The following is an 18841-nucleotide window of genomic DNA, read 5'->3' as shown; positions in this document are numbered from 1 at the left end:
CTTCTCTGTTAACCTATTTGGAGCCAAGAGCATTTGAGAATATAATGTTCCAGAAACTATATATTAAACATAGGATATATATTAAAGATGAAAGGTTTATTTAGTTCATGATTCACGAAAAGCAACATGAGGAACGGGAAGAAGAGGCAGGCTCATCGGACAACATAGAAACCATTCGTAGCAACTTGCTTCTCTCTCATTTCATCCGTCATCGACCGGACCCCGAGACGATGCAATGGGACCTGCTCTACTAGCCTTTGTCCCTGAACGCGGGCATTGCTATACCCCTCACGTGTACGGTCTTTCCATCCTGTCGCCCGTTGTGGAAGCTCACGCGAGCTTGGCTTTTCTGGCGCCCACGCTGGGTGAACTAGAGTATTCTCCACAAGGGATGCATCGTATACATCCGCCAACATAGCAGCTTCTGCCGCTGCTTCTTGTGCTTCAGCCAGTTGCTGACTGGTGTTTCCAGTCGGAGGCGGGATGCCTGCACGAAGAAATCCCATTATCCGAACTTCCAGCTTTGTTGTCTGCAGGGGAACTTCGCCCAACAGCCGTAGCATCACTACACGTTTGGCTATCTGGGCCACGTTGACTCCTGCGGCCTGTAGCGGATCCAGGGTTTGCACTGATAGAACCACAGGACACCATGGGCCAAACGAGGTGTCTTTTGCTGAACTGATATCAAATCGAGCCCAACCAAAGAAATACCCCCGGAGCTGCTCAAGCACCCAGTCGGGCACTTTTGACAGAACTAGTCTGGGAGTATCAGATGAGGCCACAGGAGAGGCCATCTGGCCAATCTGGGCGCGAGCTTTGAACCCCATGGGGAACGGATCCTGGGGACCATCTTCAATAGTGATCAACGCAGGCTCGGAGTTTTCGGCCGGATTATTGTTGTCCTGGACTCTTCGAGTTGCACTTGGGGGCGGACCAAAAGCTTCACCCATTCGATCCTGTATTCCAGTGGTAGAATAGGCGGTCTTGGCTGCCGTTTGGGCTACCCACGAGGGGCGATAAGGGTTGACTTTAGACTGGATGGCAGACTTGACAGGTGCAACCACGGTTTGAGCAGCAGTCTGTGCATATAATCCAGTGACCATCGCTCCGACCTCCAGCGGAAGGGTGCTTAGGCTGGCGCCACGAATTGAGCTGGGACTGGCTGATGTTGAGAGCACACGGAAAACAGGACTATTTGCAAGAACCTTCTTCTTGGGTCCCTGACAAAGTACCAGTTGGTAATACCCATCGCCCGCCTCAGCTGGAATACGCAGGACAGCTGTCTCGCGCAATAGATGCGTGTCGCGTGACCGCGACGGTGCTTTCTTGCGGAATTTTTTGATATCTCGCTGCCATGCGCGTTCATCGTCGGGTTTGACTTGGCCGGCCCTCAACGGCATGGACGGAGTGACATCCACCCAGCCATCACGTAAATGAAGCAATGATTTGGCACGCATTCCGGTCTTTCCGGTCCACCCTTTGCTTTGTAGCCAATAGGTTCGGTCTGGTGGCAACGGGGCATCCGAGAAGATTGACACCGCGACGGACGTTCCAACACCGCGATAGAAAACAATCCCGGAAGAGTGGCGGAGAATGGTAAAATGCTTGTTGGATTCGGTTGGGTGGTCAATCAGACCCCCCAGGAAGTGTCGTGCCTCGCCATATGCTTTTTGAATAGGGGTTGGAGAGGCTGGTGAAGGTGTAGAAGAGGGCGTTGGCTCTGCACTCCTTGGCCGTGGGAATGATCCAACCGACTGTGACTGTCCGGCATAGAGATCTGTATAGTATGGGGGCTGTGCCGGCACAGGATTTGTAGCCGTGGAGGCATGAAGCAAGGGTGACGACGGATGATCGACACCTGCCGCGGCCCGAAGATTCGGGTTGGACACCGGCTTCCGGCTGATGCGGAATCCGTCAGGTGGGCGATCGGGGTGTAGATACTCGTCGGTGGCCATGGGGAATTGACTAGGGATTATGGATTATGAATTATGGATGGATACAATGATGCTTGCAGCATGAGATCGTCACAAACCAGGAGCTTCCTCTCGGCGGCTGCGATCATTGGCTACAGCTGGGCTGAGTCATATTGATGCCTGAGGCACCCAATAAGTACGTTGTGGCCCAATGAAAATCATCATTGTTTGGGCTCATGGTCCAGTTCCGAAAAATACCAAACAGCAATTTGACAAGTGCCATTCAAGACGATATGTATACAATCCCGTTATCTTCTGCTGTGGCTATTGCAATAGCTTCTGACACGTGGCAAAAGAACCAAGTAAAATTAGTCAACAGTCAACTCGGCCAAGAGCACAACACTCTTTACAGCGGGTGTATATGTGCATCTTATTCTTTTTCAGCTCAGCCCGCATCTACACAAGAAGGATCTGAACCTCCACAGATTTGCAACCCCCGTGGAGCTTAAACAGTGCCTGGGAGTAGCTGTCTATGCCCCCTTCGACTGTTTGGATGCGGAAGTGAAGTAACGCCCAATCTCCTTCAGTTGTCTGGGTCACGTACCGACAAGGGTAGATGTATTCGATGCAGTTCCACAGTAGCTTCCTTATCACTACGGAAGATGGCCCGAATAGATCTGTTCTGGTTATGGACTATGCTTCGTCTCATTATTTAGAGCGGATAACGCATGTGTGTGTGGACCTAGGGGTTAAATTGGTCTATCTGCCCCCTACTCGCCGGACTTGAATCCGATCGAGGATATTTCGCTGTGCTCAAACCTTCGTTAAATGCGCCTAGAGTAATGATGAAGTAGAACCCGATTAAGGCTTTGATGTTGGAGGTTTGAAGATCGAACAAGTCTCCGGAAGTTGCTAGGTCAGTCTCAAAGAGCTTTTCTGTTTCAAAGAAAGATCGCAATAGATGCACAATAAGCCTAATATTTCTTCTATTCCGGGGTATAACACAAGATAGGGTCAAAAACCACCAACACCGAATTCTCCGATATTCAACCATAATATTATCACGTAATATTCATAAGCGTTTTCAGCTGACGAAGGGAAAGTGGTTTGATCAGGTAGTCGTCCATCCCAACGTCCAGGGCTTGTTGTTTCATAGGAGCCGAGGCAACGCCAGTAACGGCCATGATGCAGGATGGTTTGATCCCGGCCTCTTTCTCGTATTGGCGAATCTTGCTTGTTGAAACCAGTCCATCCATGACAGGCATAGATAGATCTAAAAAGATATGGTTAAACCATGCATCATGGGCTTTGGGGGAGAGGGGGACGAGGAAAGAAGGATCAAGATCAAGCATACCCATTAAGACGAAATCGAACTTCTGGCTTGAATTTACGTATTTCTCAAATGCAATAAGTCCGTTCGACGCTGTTACAAAGTTGCAACTGGTTTTTCGCAAGAATGTCGCCATAATCTGTCGTAATTAAACGTAAGCACATGTTTAAAGCAAGATAACGGAGCAGTGATAAAGTATGATTCGTGTTCAGAATGGATAGAAATGCAACGGCATACTTTGAGATTAATTTCATTGTCATCCACGATGAGAACATGTACTGCATCTTGTTGCCTTGCTGGCCGAAGGGGGAATACACTGGAACTTGTTATATCAGGTGAGTCTCCCTGAGGCTCGCCTTTGACTTCAACTGGGGCGGCTTTCGGATGCAGTTCTGGTACAGACTGCTGAGAGAGTACAGTTGGAGTAATAGCTGGCAGAGAAGTAGCAGGAAGGCTTTCTAGCTGTTCCGCATGCAACTTTAAGATCCTTTCAGCGGCTCGACGAATATTTCGAGGTCCAAACCTATGCAAGAAAGTCAGCTGAAGTCAAGTACAGCGATAGGGACACACATACGGTTGGGAGACTGAGATAGCATTCCCGGGGAGGTTATCACCAAGAATGGATACCTTGCCGCAGAGAATGATGAAGAACTTGATACCATATTCAGGAGCGATGTTGGGCATAGAGACAAGAGTCTCTTCCTCAACAACCACTATATCACCTCGCCCCATCTCAAGATCTTCGGTCATTGAAGTGCTCCATCCGAGATGTGTCTTGAAAACATCAGCAAGAGTGCTCTGAATAGACAGTTTTCGTTTTTCTTCCGCGGAAAGAATCCCCGTTGGAGTTTCCTGCAGGTCTGGATATGCGTTGAGGCCGACGAGGCAGGCCTGGATAGGGGTGGTGGGATTTTGTGCGTCAGAGGGAGAGGGGTCACCGGATAAATGGCAAGGACCGGCTTCGAGATACTGAATTGGGATGTAAACATCGGCCCGTGTTCCAATGTTCTGCTCACTTTTCAAAGTGACGTAGCCTCCGAGGGATGCTACCAATTGGCGCACAATGCTAAGGCCAAGCCCGAGGCCCTCTGAGAGTGAATCTTCTTGAGAAAATGGAGTGAAGAGATTGTGTTTGAGGAAATCAGGCGCTATTCCACTGCCGGTATCTGTGACGGAGAGATGGGCGAGAAGAGATTTGGGATTGGAGTGATGCCTTGCCTTGGATAAAGAGATCTCAACAAGGCCCCGTTTAGTCCACTTCATAGCATTCCCGAGGAGATTCATTACGATCCTTCTCCAGGCACCGGCCACGGAATGAACTTTCCAATTATGGGATTGTTCAATGCGGATGACGACGGACATTTTGTCCATCTGGCTGACAACTTGCCGCGCTGATCCATCACCCGAAACGCTGGGTGACGATCTCTGACCAATGTCGGCGTCTCTTCCAGCCGCGCTCTGGCCAGTATATAGGATGTTTGCGACCTCTTCAACCAAGTTACCAAGATCAAAATCAGAAGCCAAGCCAGAGTTGTCGACAAAAGCATGGGATGGGCTCAGCTTTCTCACAAGGGTCGAATTGTTGATTTTGCAAAAGTCCAATCTGAGATCTGGTCAGCTGTGGTCATCAAAATGGACTTTGCTGTCGTTGCACTAAACTTACAGGTGATCGGTTGTGTCCAACAAGTTTCTCCCGGACATTTCGATCATCTTCACTATGTCCTCTTGCGAAGGTAGAAGTTTAGTGGCACGTAGCAGTTCGGTGCTTGCCAGGATACCGTGCAATGGAGAGCGAAGCTCATGGTTGATCGAGGTTATGAAATCGAACTTCGACTTCTCAGTGGTCGTCCAGTGAAGCCGAGAGATTTCAGAAATGATGGAATCCCCAAAAACCCTAAAGAACAGCAATTCTTCCAAGCCCAAAGTGCGATGGCTTTTGTCCGTCCAAATCAGTGTTCCAGCAAGCCAACAGGACCTGTTCCAATCCCACAGAGGTAGGAAGATAACGGAGCCAGCCACTGGGATATGCCGAGCGAGCTGATCCGAGATGATCTGCATTGCAGCATCGGCTGCCTGGCCACTTCCGGGAGACAGATAGTCATCACCGACTTTATCTTCAAAGCTGAAGATGTGGCCCCGAGGGAAAGCTATCATTAACTCGTTTAACAGCTTTTCAGGCACACTGATTTCACAGACTGCCTGATGAGCATTTGGTGGTGTTTTTAAAGCATGGCTTAAAATACCACAGGGTTTTTCGGGTTCTGCTAGCTCGAAAGGACTGGGCGGAGCAACTTGAACCCCACCGTCCAACGGTTTTGACAGCGATTTCCAGCTTTGAGGATCTCGGAGCGACAGGCTGATGGAAAGTCAGTTTGGGCAGGTGGCTAGTCAGAGAGATGCAATACGAACGAAGAAGTTTTGCGAGTTGCGTCGAGGAAGACGACGCCACCCAGATCCATAGATTCTCTGAGCAACACACTAGCCCGAGCGAATATCATCGTAATCCGTTCGGAGATAGGAACACTGTCCATTAGGGGCATTTGTGAAGAGCTCATGCCCCCCGCCTCAAACGCGTCGACCGTATGAGTCCTCAAACCATCGTCAAGTGATTTTTCCTCCCCAGAGCTCATAATGGTTGGCTGATCTGACAAAGTCGAATTAAGGGACGACGGGTCTTGGGAGAACAATGGCGACGATGTTGGCGCGGTCGTTGAAGACGATTTCCCCAAGATTGAGACATCGTAAGCACTTTGCTCGCCTGAGTGTGCGCTGAAAAACTCGACCTCGCTACCACTGACTCTATTCGATTTCTGACCTGGTAGATCCAGGGAAGATGGTACAAGGTGGCCATCTTTCGAAGCCTCGGTGGGTTCAAATGTAGGATTCTCATCCACGAAACTGGTCAGTCCCTTCATGAGAGATTCTGCCCGGCGCTGGCAATGAACAAGCCGGACGTTCTCCAGATGTGCCGCGATCGCATCCGACACTTCCTGCAAAACAGCAACTTCATCGTCATCAAAGTGAGTCCGTGGCTTGTCATCGACAATGCAATATGAGCCGAGCACGTATCCAGCGGCGCTAACCAGCGGAACTTCAGCATAGAACCGCATATGCGGCCAGTCGCGAACGTAGGGGCGATCCTTAAAGCAGTCCTCCTTTGTAAAATCGCGAATAACATAGCGGGATCGGTTTGCCGTTACATTATCAGTGTCGATGTTGCCCGAAGAATCCTTTGAGGTGAAAAGCTTGATGGTATGAGGGCACACCCCCCACACCAAATCTAGAGTCCTGACTCCGAGATAAACGCCATCGTTCGGGAGATGCTTATCCTTATTTCGCAACGAGACCGACTTTGTGGTTTCGGAAATGATAAACTGATTTTGACCGTCGATGATCGAAACAAAGCATCGATTCGAACCCGTCCGGAAGACACCCAGTTGCGATAGGGCGGCGAGGGTGATGTCTGAGGGGAGGCCAGCGGCTAAAGGTTGTTCATCTCCCGTAGGAGCATCGGGGTCCGCAACTTGCGAGTCAGCTGGAGTACTGAATGAGGAGTAGTACCTGTGGACATAACGCAGTCAGCAACCCGCGGGTATCGTTGAGAAGATAGCGCTACCGACCTTAACAGGTCGCGGACTCTCTCTCGCTCAGCATCCTGTAGCGGCGTGTAAAATGCTACAGGGGTTGATAACTCCATGATGTTTGCCTTGAATTTTTCAACCACATCTTGTGTGCTGAGTGAGGAATTGAACCAGTCGAACCCGAAGACATTGACCCCGGAGGGCGGGGGGAAAGGCGGGTATCGATTCTGCCTACCGCCCCGTCTAGAACCTTCATTGGCCGGAACTCCTTCCATCAATTGATCCACGAAATGGATAAGGTGGGAGTCACTCTCGAATCCATCTCCGTCTCTCGAGCCAAGCCCTTAATTCTCTGTGCACTTGGCCACACGTATCAGGGAAACCGGGCAGACGTCTCTATCAATGTCTACTGCTGCCGACTATGTAGCCGCCTTTTCCACATCATATGAATTCTGCCTTAATGTCCCTTTGCCATGGCTACGGCCTTACTGCATTTCCCCCATCCTTTTTGTTCGCTGGTAAGGACTCGGCAGCATTTCATTCCTTCGACCAAACGAGCGACGGTCAGCACGACCGGAGTTGTGCGAAACATGGCGCCGCGAAGTTTAGCCAACGCTAGGCAAGCAGCCACGCTGGTTTCGGGAGTTCGGAGCCGACATTAAATTGGAGAATTGACGAACAGAGCAAATGTTACGAGAAAGCATTGGTTTGGCCCATGAAATTGGCAACAGGGTGACCGCATTTCTTGGATGATATTCAGACAGCGATCATGAAATGAATTTGCTTCAGTTATTCCTCACGAACCCTCTTGGCCAGCCAGTAGCTGGGTGGAATGCTCAATCTCGTTGTACGAGAAGCAGATTCTCATGATCTTCACCATGTCCGCCGCTGTTCATGTCAATCTGCCATATCAGTCTGTCATTCCACCAATAATGGGGAAAGTAAAACCTACGCGTGATTCGATTGCCAGAGGCATCGTTCTCATCCCGTCCATTCAGTCGGGTGAAATTTTGGACAAGGTCAACGCGTGGTCGCCGTGAGCTTTGATACATTTCCAGGCGCGCTGGAATGTCCTCGGCACACGTTCCAGCCGCCAGCAATGTGGCGATGCTGACAGCGTCTTCAATGGCCATAGCTCCTCCTTGACCCATATCTATTGGATATTACTAGTCAATCTTGGAACAACTCGACGAAATGAGGCGCGCTTCTTACATGGTTGAAATGGGTGAGCGGCGTCGCCCAGTAGAGCAGCGTTACCCTTGACCCAAGTAGGCAGTGTGTTCATATCATACAGCTCCCAAACGTTGAGATTGTTGGTCGCACTGTTGACAATTCGCTTTACACCGGGAGAGAACTTGGAAAATGCACGCACAATGGTTTCCTTGTCTCCGAACGTTTGCCAGCCTATCCCCACGCCATTAGCCAGTAAGTGGGAATGAGAAAGAGCTATCCCTTACTATCAATTTTGCTGCCTATATTTTCTTCACTTGAAGGCACAAAAGCACACAAGTTGAAAACTTTGTTGTTTGAGCATGGATAAGCAACGAGCCGGCGGTCCTCAGCGGCCCACTCAATAAAAACACCAGGGTCCCGAACGTAACCCAGCGTTGACTGATGCTCTCTCAGGCGGTCCATGGGTAAAAGCCACCGGAAGCAAGACTTCCCTACCTGATACGGCGAGGGTGCTCCTGGCGCGATCGATTTGCGAACTTGGGACTATAGGGTTCTCAGTATGCCAATCCGAACCGCACGTTTCTTCGAACTGTATTGAGGCTTACATGGAGTCCGTCCGCCCCGAGCACCAGGTCTGCGACAAAGGTGCGACCGTCTTCGATAGAGGCCCAGGGCCGTGTACCCTCGATGTTGATCTCTGTGATCTTGCACTGCGTGTGCAACGTTGCGGTCTCGATCGCTCGCTGTTTGAGATTATTGTGCAAATCGACACGATGCACTAGGTACCACTCCTGTAAAGAAGTCAGAATTATACTTAGGCACTGAATCAAAAGGTTTACATACTGCCTGCCACTCTTGGCGGATCGCTGCAAATTCTTTCTTGTATTTCAAGTCGCCATCGAATCCATACCGGTGAATCTAGAAGCGGTCTAAGCCAAGGATCTTGGTTTTGATCACCATTTACTCACTTCATGAAGCAACGTGCCCCCAAAGTCCATCGGGTTTATTCCCAGCCATTGCAGCAGCGCCGTACAATTGGGGGGCAGGTGAATTGCAGCACCGGTTTCCTTGAGAAATCCCGATCTTTCTAGAATCTGAACTCTTCATATTAGCACGTTCTCGCCCGTCCACAGATTGCATATATACGCACTACCACCCGATGACCTTGTTTGCCGAGGGCAATGGCAGCAGAGAGGCCGGCAATGCCGGCACCAATAATGAGCACATCCAAAGGCTGATTCGCTGTTTGAGTCATTATATCCAGAATTTTCGCGAGGCACTGACACCTGTCATTTGGTTCTGGGGCCTTTGATTCTTCAGCAGCGGCTAACAATAAATACTCAAAGATCCAGCTTCGGTCTCGGCTTTTTAAAACGGAGTTTCCTTTTTCAGTAGTGCAAAATGATCTTCGGTCATTCTGGTGTACAATTGAATTAAAGGTCTCCACTCCCGTCGGACGATGAGGGTGTCAAGTGGGTGAGAAGAGCGGTGTAGAAATTAGGATCGATCGCCTTCGCTATAATAATATATTTGCTTGAGAAAGTGCCGAGATAACGATCCGTGAGATTTCGATGAAAGCAATCTGTGGGTGGAACATTCGTTCTAATATTGTATCTTTTGTCAGAATCTGGGCGTACGACGGTCCCACATGGAAATGTAAATCACGAAGAAATAAATCTCTGCTCCCGATTAATCTGGGAATGCCCGACAATTTAGAGGACGAACTATCTAGTAAACAATGAATAACAGCACTAGTACAAATTAGGAAATATTAGTAAGGGGGTAAAATTCCTGTACTTATGTGTCCTGGTAGACTTCTAATTCTTGACATCTTTAAAGACGCAGAGCATATTCATAGAGACCAGTTGGGAAACCAATGTAGTTCGAAATACAGGTGCAATCGTGTTCCGAGTAGCAGGCTCATGTCCGAGCGAAATCGCATCCCATGAAAATTGTCCCTTTAATCGGGGTGTCGTAGTAGGAGCTAATCTCCACAAAGCCATACTTTCGATATAACCGCTGTGCTGCGATCATTTCTGGTAGCGTATCGAGTCGAACGCCACGATATCCCAAAGCTTTTGCGCGGTCAAGGATGGCCTCTACAAGCCGTTCACCAAGTCTTACGCCGCGGGCCTCCTGGAGGACGTATAGCCGTTTCATCTCGCACCAGTTGTCGGAGCTTTGGCGGAGAGCAACGCATCCGACTGCGAGCGAGGGGTGCGATCCCAGTGAGTCTGATGACCTTTGATATGGTGGATTGCGATCTGGTTGTTTTTCCGCACGTGCAATCAAGAGCGCACCTCCTTGAGATTCGGCATACTTCCCGGGTAGCGAGTCAAGCTCATCCTGAAATTGCTGGAAGGTGAGGTCGATGCCTAGCGATGCAGCATAGCCGGAGAACAGGGCGAGAATTGCGCCAGCATCGTCGGGAAATCGAGCCGCTTCAATGTGGATGGCCATTCAGTCTCTCGGGCAGGGTAAGTTCGCAAATCAATTTGGAAGCGACGAAAGGAAAGACCACTTGAGACGCTATGTGATGACTCATACGGTACGACAACCACCACCACTTTCGTCTCGCAAAACTACACAGATTCTTGACAGCGGTTTTGCTATCTTAGTTCCGCCAGGAACCGTTCCTCCGCGAAAGTGACGTGCATTGTTCGCGGCCACCGATTCCTCGTGTCTTCCACTGATACTTATGAAGGAGGTCGATTTCAGTGCGCAAATAGGAACCACTATAAGGCCCTGCAAAGCATTAAGCACGGATATGAACCGCTCGATTTCTTCATGCACGCCTTGGTGCAACTGTAAACGTGAATGAAATTAAGCGTAGTTTGAGATGACGAAATCTAGTCAAATGCAATAACATTTCCAAACTCCATTGCGCCGTCAAAGATCAAACCCCCGTCTATCAAAGCTCAGGCTGTCAGTTCACGCCACTATATGCGCGTCGCAAGAACCTTGCCAACATCATTGAGCAGCATTATGTACCACGACCCATGATTTACTGATAGGTAACATCGAATTCGGTGTCGCTTTGGATGTTAACCTCGGCTAACACCTTGCCGTTTTGCTGAATTTCCAGGATCGCCGAATCGTTCACACCAAAGTCTTCATCGTCGCTAGACTTGGCCTGAGCACCGCTAAACGTGACCTGGTCAAAGTTGACCAAAGCCACCATGCTTGAACCAGAGTTGAAATCCTCAACAATCCACTCAACATTTTGACCAGCCAAGGTCGCGGTAGTGGAGGGCGCCGAGAGCGTCGTGGTGACACTCTGACCGGAAGACTGGTTCTCTAGGATGGCGATACCCTGGCTAGGCGAGGAAGACTCGACCTTGGCGAAGATGACATCGCCTGCGGACACATTCAAGTCAAAGTTGTCTGCGTTGTTGGGATACCACTCGTACCAGGCATCAAAGTTGACAGTGCCATTTTGAGTCCAGAAATCTACGCCAGTCTGCAAAATTGCAGCGGTGTACGTGTCACCGTCAATGCCGACCCACGCGGAAGCAGCCTGCATATCACCGGAGTTGTCGGTAGGCGTCGGATTCGGGACAGTAAATGTCGCGGAGACTGCTGTATAGGTACCGCTAGGGGGTGGTTTTTCACGAACGACACCACCCCAGTTCTTGCTGTATTGGATGTTGGAGGCACCAGAATCCTCCTTGAGGAGGACACCGTTCTCTTCGGCGGTGTTGTCAATCTTGTTAAGCGGCAGAGACTGGCGTGGCAAGGCACCGCGCCTTTCTAAACGCTCGGCCAGGCCAGCTCGGGGCGCAGCGAGGGAGCTGCCAGCCAGCATGGCGGCAGTGAGAGCCGTAGTGGTGAATTTCATGTTGACTGAAGCAATAGTATAGAGGACCAGATATCTGAAAAATATGCCACAGCAAGCAATAAATCTGTGGCGTGAGTAACCTGGCCAAATCTGGGCCTGGTACCGATGCCGAGTTTATATAGTTCGGTCCGATTCAAGTTGCATGCGGCAAATCATCTCGCCAGGGACGCATGGGGAAATGGTTCGCGTGCTATGTAGCTTTTGATCTGTGTCTCCGGGACCCTGGTGTGAGACAATATCTGGGACCCGCAGGTAGAGTGGAGGGACCGACCTGGCCTTGACCAAGGCACCGGACCAGTTGAAAATGGGAAAGCCAGCCTATTGGCTGGGTTGGTGCTGTCTTCATGTTGATCTTCGCCATTTTGTCCTTTATGTCCATCACAATGGCACATCAGCGGGCCTAGGTATGCACTTCCGTTATCGGCATGAGGACAGAGAAGTAAGGACACAGTCTGAACCACAGATGGTGTGTCTGGGCGGAGGAGCATTCCTCACGCACCGTAGCATCTGACAGGGAAGATCTAGATGTTCAAACACGACGGAAAAGACAAGGATCGGCATTGTAAACCCCCGATCTCTCGAGCCACCAGATCTGTCAATCTTGGTTCGGCCACAATTTCCCGTGGGACAATAGCCATTTTTCCTCAGCGCATCCCATAATGCAATTCAAGCCTAAGCCATCGATTTCTCTGTCCAGGATGCCAGCCCATTTAGCGCATCCCAAGTGTCGAGGTATCGCAGGCCACATGACCATATCTATAGCTGAAAAAAACGTCTTGTCAGAACATGACTGCAGTATCAAGGCAGCACCAAGCACGAGATCCAGGGTAGAAATCAAACACTGTAGAACAATGATTCTGGCAAATGTCCCTCCAGCCGACGTCATCGCAGAAATAGGGTTAGCGTACATACCAGACACCGCAGCGGCATGCCCCAGTCGGGTCATTGTCGCTTCGATTGGCTCAAGCCGCCTATGGATCGCCGGAAACACGGGACCCTGTTTATGTCTTCTTGGCTCGATCTCGGCTATCCTCATGCGGCGTTGTTCCCAGCACGCGGCAGAAACATTCCTTAGTAGCAGATGATCGTGGTTGATTGAAGTTAATCTTTCATATGATCAGCATACAGGATGGGAGTGATCATCATTTCGCATATCTCTCTTTGTTTCAGTGGGCTCTAGTTCTGGGCGTTCCCATGATGGTGTGTTATGACGAAGACCGTTTATGCTCATCCATGCTGGGGAGCTCCTGCTGCAATTGAGCACAAGCATGAAATTGCAGAGAAACAGGCATGCCTGCTGAGGGAAACATGAGAAGCTGGAGGGATAGGGTTCTATACATCAAAACGGAATGAAAGTGCAAAGGATTCGCAATGATCTTGTGGGTTTGGTTAGCTAAACAGACACATATTATCAATTAGCAAGAGAACAATGGTCTGTCAGGAGAAGGGCGGTTATAGACCTTGTGTCACGCTGCTTGATTCTGATTGTAGGGGATACTTCTGCCTAGCAGAGAAAATCCCTAGAGAAAAATAATTCACATGGCCTAGTAGTTGACGGCCTTGCTCACATATTTCAGAGAACAAAGGCTTACTTAACATCACATGGGAAGCCGGCGCATCTCCTCGAGGCTCCAGTACTTACGCATATTGTCTGCGCCAAGTGTCTGGACCTCCTCATCCAAATGAGCCCACAAAACCTTACCGAAGCCTTCCATCAGACGCTTCACTTCTTCTCGGCGCAGATCCTCTTCACCTGACCGGCATTTTTCAAGGTAGGCTTCGAGTTTCTCGAGTCCAGCATGGATCTGCTTATGCTGGCGGAGCAAATCGAGTTCTTTCCGGAACTCGGGCATCTTTTTCGCCAGGATGGGGAAAATGTGCTGTTCTTCAATAGAGTGATGAAAGTCCAGTTGCGAACAAAATTGTAGGCCCATAAGAATCATCTGGCGAGCCGATATCCCACCAGGGCGTTTCCCGGTGGCAGTACAGGCGTCCCACAGCTGATTCCATGTTAAGCGGAAATGGGAATGCTGTATTTCCTTTGTAAGCACTTGAGCGACCTCATAATAACATGGTTTCGAGCTTACGAATTGGTCCATGTGCTCCGACAAGCGATTGTATGCCCGAAATTCACTCGCAGACAGCGGAGCGGAGGCCTTCTCGGTGCTTTCCGGACATGCCGAGCTATTATTCTTCGGAAACGGCATTGGAATAGTTGAAAACGATCTCGCAGCAACAGGAATGGTAAACAGAGAAAGCTGCAAGAGCTGGCTGGCCACGGAAGAGTGGCGAGGCTAGGATTGAGCGCAATACGCGCATGGGCAGTCGGCAGTTGTGCTTGAGCCACAGCCGATGGTAGCTGGTCTGCAAAATCACTATCGGCCAATCTCAGATCACAGATAAGTGGCTGAGGCTATCATAAAGGAGCCGTCATGGGCATGGAAGAAAAATCTAGTGGGATCTGGCGGAGAGCGGCTGATGAGAAACGGGATTTCTGATCCGGTGGCGGGGTCTCGAGAGCCATCGGCATTAAAAATAGTCAAACCAGCCGGATTTCCGACGCGCGAAAACATGAAAGATCCGGATGCAAAATGGGCTGATTAAAGGACACAAACGAAAGCTGCAAATCTCTGGTGAATAAATAACTATTTTGACACAGTAATAACTTGACATGGTATGGCCCAAGGGAATAACGGTAACTGTACTCGCTTTTAGAAGGGTTGATTTGGATAATGCTGTTTATCGTTCTGCTAGTGAGAAGGGAACAAGTCGATCGAGCAAAGCCAAAAAAGTCTACGAAAATAGCATGTCCCAGATCCTCAATGGACGTGTGCCACCTCAGCAGGTGCCGTTGGACACAAATCTAGTACGTCACTGGCTTGGGAGAATTCTCCGTTCAATATAAGCACTTCTTCGGCACAACCACAGCCATGAAAAGGCGGGATCGCAATTTGACATCCGTGCTAACGGGCAATGCTGAAAAAGAACGATGAGGGTCAGTAGAAGCGTCAGAACACAAGTGGTATATTATTAGCAATACACATCGTGGAGCCGGTCACGCGAGAAGATGGCAAGTGAATAATGAGACAAGAGGCCGTCGGCACGGGGAATCGAAAATTAGAAAGTAATAAATCGTAACGCCATCGATGAACGAACGGATCCATTCAAAGTTCGGAGTGGACAGCTTCCGGCTCGGAAAACCGTATGCCACCCTTGAGCTCCTGCCAGGCTAGGTCGAAGCGCGCCCCCATCAACCAGGCCACAAACATCTAGACCGAGTCAGTAAATTCCGAGAATTGTCAGAGTTTGCAGGTACATACCATCGAAAAAGCAACCAAAAAGATGACGGCACCCATTAGGGCCATCATGAAATAGACGTCCTGCTTGGATTCGTCGTCCTCCTGCTTCTTCTCCAGCTCCTCCTTGGTCAGTTCACCCGTGACCCGGCGCTTGACTTCCTCCGCATTCTGGGATGGGAATATGCTCTCGATGAACTTCTCAATCTGCAGCATATACGTCAGTATCCATGGGGGCAGCATCTTTGGATAGCTCAAGCTCACCTTGCCGCACACAATGCTGATCTTCAAGAAATTGGGATCCTTGGGGGTATTCTTCTGGTGAATCTTGCGTGTGTAGATTCGGAAGGTGTCGCACAAAACCCGAAGGTTCTGCGTCGACTGGGTCATGAGGTTGCAAGCTTCCCCCTTGGTGATCTTGATGTTTCGTTCGAAGAGAGCTGGGTTGCGGAAACACAGTTCCATAGTGGCAATAGCCATAGATTGCGGGATGGCGCAAAAGTTGAAGACACTCTGCTCCCGCAGACCAGCCAAGTAGAACAGACATTCCTCCGCGTGCTCCAAAGCATTAAGAATCATCTCGGAGCTGCAGTTCAGGGCGGCCTCGCGGTTTTCCGGCTTGAACAGATCCTCAAATTGATCGACGTGGTTAGACCAGATCTCCTTCGGCCAGAACCGTCGGTTGTCGTCAAAGTCCTCACGAATGTCACGGATGATATTAGTCTTCTGTAAGAAGAGACCCATAGATTTATGCAGCTGCGGGCGCTTTAGCAGAGCCGGGTTACCGAACTCCGCCTCGACAAACAAGCGGGTAAGGCCCTCGCCAACTAGGCCCGCCACGTAGTAGCAGTATAGGTCGTACTCCTCGACGGTCTTCACGCTAGCGTCATCTAGCGCGGCCTTGCGGCAGTAGTCGGCCATACCATTCCCCATCTTATCGGTGATGTCCTTGATGATAGCTTGGTAGGCGGGCTTCATATTCTTGAACTCAGTGATCACATTGTGAAACTGAACCAGCAGCTCACGATCCTTCTCCTCCGGCCGATTTCCATAGAAGGTCCAGCCATCTTCCGTCAGGATATCTTTGAAATTCCGAAGGAGAGGTTCCTTGGTTTCCAGAGGAATCGAGGTGTCATCTTCGATGGTATCCAGACCCCGAAGCACTAGGTAGAACACACACACTGGAAGCAGCAGTTCGGGATGTAGCTCCTTGATTACAGCGCTGAAACTCCGACTGGTCTGATCTAGGAACTTGAAACAGATCTTCTGTGTCTCGGTCTCGTCCTTCTCATTCCGCTCATGAGGCGGGTTGTGCCAGACTTTCCTGTGTCAAGAGCATTATGAGCGAAAGCTCGAGAGGAACAGGGGTCCAGAGGCAATTCATACGAACCATTGAAGAATCGCCCTCAACTCAAATGGGTGAAAGGTATAGTAGATGACATTGCCGATGACACCCATGGTGTGCGTGTGTGGGGGTGGGGAGCCTGCAGGTGCGGGAGCTGGCAGGATTGGAATTCAAGACCAAACAGAGGGTAATCAATTACAAGAGTGTCAAAGGAGAACAATGAAAATGGACAGAAGAAATCGAGGGCGGAGGGAAGGAAAAGGGGGGATTGGGGAGGAGATAAAGAGGCAGAGAGGATGAAGGGAAAAGGAAAAGGGGGAATGGAGAGAAGCGAGATGGAGAAGAAGCGAGAAAAATCGCTTACCGCCAACAGTCAGCAGAAATAACCACGTGACTAGAAGACTCCCCGCCGCATGACGATTGGAAGGACGATCAGGCAGAAAAAGAAACAACAACCAAAACTCTCTCTCTCTCTCTCTCTCTCTGAGTTCTTCCAGCTCATCCTCTCGGCCTGCATCAAGGGCTATTACCTCCCACGATGGTCGCGGATACTGCATACTACGATGTTTTAGGCGTGCCACCCACAGCCTCCGAGCTCGAGATCAAGAAGGCGTACCGGAAGCTGGCCATTACCACTCACCCAGGTATGACACGCAGATATCGCCATGATCGATTTAAAGAGTACTGATGCACTCCACAGACAAGAACCCCGGCGATGAAACAGCACACGAAAGGTTCCAGGCGGTACGCGCGGGCTCCCTTACTAGACGGTGCAGCAAACTGATACCATCGCATGATAGATCGGAGAGGCCTACCAAGTTCTCAGCAATGAGGATCTGCGAAAGCGCTATGATAAGTTTGGCAAGGAGGATGCCATGCCCGGTGGTGGCTTTGGTGAGCTCATGATTCTGGAGCTGGCGGACATAGCCACGTTACTGACCTCTTTTTCTTCTCCCCAACAGAGGATCCATCTGAGTTCTTCAGCATGATCTTTGGTGGCGACGCATTTGTCGATCTTATTGGAGAGATCTCGCTCATGAAGGACCTGACTGCGACGATGGACATCACCGTGGAGCAGATGGAGGAAGAAGAACTGGCCGCATCAGCCGAGCAAAAGCTGAACATTCACGACGAGGAAGTCAAGGCCGCCGGTGCAGATAGCGCCGGTGCAAATAGCGCATCTGCCGCCGCATCCCACGCAACGACGGCGGCAGAGTCGGAGGCCCATCCTCACATGCCCTCGGAGACCTCCGCCCAGAGCTCCGGTACTAGCACCCCTCGACGATACCTCGGCCAACAGGCCATCATGGACAAGTCGGAGGAAGAGGCGCGTATGGAGGCAGCTGGTCTGTCACAGGAAGAGAAGGATTTGCGCAAGAAGGAGAAGAAGAAAGGCCTGTCCAAGGAACAACAGGAGCGCCTGGCCGCCTTCGAGGAAGAACGGCGGAAAGCACGGGAGGAGCGTGTCAATACCCTGGCGAACAAGCTCATTGATCGCGTCAGTGTGTGGACCGAGACCGATAAAGGCAAGGATGTGACACACGCGTTCGAGGAGAAGATTCGGCTGGAGGTCGAGAACCTGAAAATGGAGTCGTTTGGCCTCGAGATTTTGCACGCCGTCGGTGCAACCTACGTTCAGAAAGGTACATCGTTCCTCAAATCCCAGAAGTTCCTCGGCATCTCCGGGTTCTTCTCGCGGCTGAAGGACAAGGGCACGCTGGCAAAGGAGACGTGGACGACTATCTCTACGGCGATTGAGGCGCAGATGACCATGGAAGAAATGGCCAAGCTAGAGGAACGGGGCGGCGAGGACTGGACAGATGAAAAGAAAGCCGAGTACGAGAAGAGGGTCACGGGCAAGATCCTGGCTGCGGCATGGCGCGGCAGCAAGTTTGAGATCCAGAGTGTCCTGCGCGAGGTGTGTGACCAGATTCTAGGCGACAAGAAGATCCGGCTGGAAAAGCGTATCGAACGTGCCCACGCACTGGTGCTAGCTGGTAATATCTACGCAAAGGTATGATGGTGCTTGATCCGCTCTGCATTCGATCGTACTAACCTTTTGTCAGGCTGAACGCGACCCCGAAGAGGAAGGCGATTACATGGCCTTTGAACAGCTCATGGCCGAGGCCATGTCCAAGAAGGGCAAGGATGAGAAGAAAAAGAAGAAGTCGAAGCATGGCTTCGGACACAGCCATGAGCAGCCCGAGACAGAGGTTCCCGCTGCTTAATCTTTCTGTTTCTGTGTTTTGTCTCCCCTTCGCGGGTTTGTTTGTTTATTATCTGGACATACATGTGCGGTCTGCTGTGTTTTTTGGAGGGGCTCGAATTGATGATCCTCTTTCTTATTTTCCGGCGACTTTCCGGC

The 18841-nt window shown here is 50.4% G+C and overlaps 8 protein-coding genes across 8 annotated transcripts; 1 reads left to right on the top strand and 7 right to left on the bottom strand.

Annotated features, from left to right (window-relative positions):
- Positions 1-152: 152 nt before the first annotated feature.
- N7510_010448 (LipA and NB-ARC domain protein) lies at positions 153-1955 on the bottom strand (the record flags this gene model as incomplete). Its single annotated transcript, XM_056982373.1, has 1 exon — positions 153-1955. The coding sequence occupies one exon, from the start codon at positions 1953-1955 to the stop codon at positions 153-155; it is 1803 nt and encodes a 600-aa protein (XP_056830209.1).
- Positions 1956-2974: 1019 nt separating this feature from the next.
- Positions 2975-7099, bottom strand: N7510_010447 (GAF domain-containing hybrid sensor histidine kinase/response regulator; the record flags this gene model as incomplete). The annotated part of the gene is made up of 6 exons (XM_056982372.1): positions 2975-3382; positions 3481-3766; positions 3818-4846; positions 4907-5599; positions 5653-6804; positions 6864-7099. The coding sequence occupies 6 exons, from the start codon at positions 7097-7099 to the stop codon at positions 2975-2977; spliced, it is 3804 nt and encodes a 1267-aa protein (XP_056830208.1).
- A 521-nt stretch (positions 7100-7620) lies between these two features.
- On the bottom strand, positions 7621-9290 carry N7510_010446 (uncharacterized protein; the record flags this gene model as incomplete). The annotated part of the gene is made up of 9 exons (XM_056982371.1): positions 7621-7712; positions 7777-7977; positions 8037-8228; positions 8282-8540; positions 8603-8788; positions 8841-8915; positions 8966-9091; positions 9148-9231; positions 9282-9290. 9 exons carry the CDS (start codon positions 9288-9290, stop codon positions 7621-7623), a joined length of 1224 nt encoding a protein of 407 aa, XP_056830207.1.
- A 627-nt stretch (positions 9291-9917) lies between these two features.
- Positions 9918-10457, bottom strand: N7510_010445 (uncharacterized protein; the record flags this gene model as incomplete). Its single annotated transcript, XM_056982370.1, has 1 exon — positions 9918-10457. The coding sequence occupies one exon, from the start codon at positions 10455-10457 to the stop codon at positions 9918-9920; it is 540 nt and encodes a 179-aa protein (XP_056830206.1).
- A 544-nt stretch (positions 10458-11001) lies between these two features.
- On the bottom strand, positions 11002-11835 carry N7510_010444 (A4/G1 family peptidase; the record flags this gene model as incomplete). The annotated part of the gene is made up of 1 exon (XM_056982369.1): positions 11002-11835. One exon carries the CDS (start codon positions 11833-11835, stop codon positions 11002-11004), a length of 834 nt encoding a protein of 277 aa, XP_056830205.1.
- A 1598-nt stretch (positions 11836-13433) lies between these two features.
- Positions 13434-14042, bottom strand: N7510_010443 (hemerythrin domain-containing protein; the record flags this gene model as incomplete). The annotated part of the gene is made up of 1 exon (XM_056982368.1): positions 13434-14042. The coding sequence occupies one exon, from the start codon at positions 14040-14042 to the stop codon at positions 13434-13436; it is 609 nt and encodes a 202-aa protein (XP_056830204.1).
- Positions 14043-14999: 957 nt separating this feature from the next.
- erg9 (bifunctional farnesyl-diphosphate farnesyltransferase/squalene synthase) lies at positions 15000-16589 on the bottom strand (the record flags this gene model as incomplete). The annotated part of the gene is made up of 3 exons (XM_056982367.1): positions 15000-15104; positions 15156-16455; positions 16522-16589. The coding sequence occupies 3 exons, from the start codon at positions 16587-16589 to the stop codon at positions 15000-15002; spliced, it is 1473 nt and encodes a 490-aa protein (XP_056830203.1).
- A 425-nt stretch (positions 16590-17014) lies between these two features.
- On the top strand, positions 17015-18704 carry N7510_010441 (DnaJ domain protein; the record flags this gene model as incomplete). Its single annotated transcript, XM_056982366.1, has 5 exons — positions 17015-17120; positions 17177-17220; positions 17277-17370; positions 17439-18490; positions 18543-18704. The coding sequence occupies 5 exons, from the start codon at positions 17015-17017 to the stop codon at positions 18702-18704; spliced, it is 1458 nt and encodes a 485-aa protein (XP_056830202.1).
- Positions 18705-18841: the final 137 nt, after the last annotated feature.

This window comes from Penicillium lagena (genome assembly GCF_028827675.1).
Source record: "Penicillium lagena strain IBT 129212 chromosome Unknown utg000007l_segment0_segment0, whole genome shotgun sequence".
In the NCBI taxonomy this organism is placed as follows: domain Eukaryota; kingdom Fungi; phylum Ascomycota; class Eurotiomycetes; order Eurotiales; family Aspergillaceae; genus Penicillium; species Penicillium lagena.
This window is presented reverse-complemented; position numbering and strand designations above follow the sequence as displayed.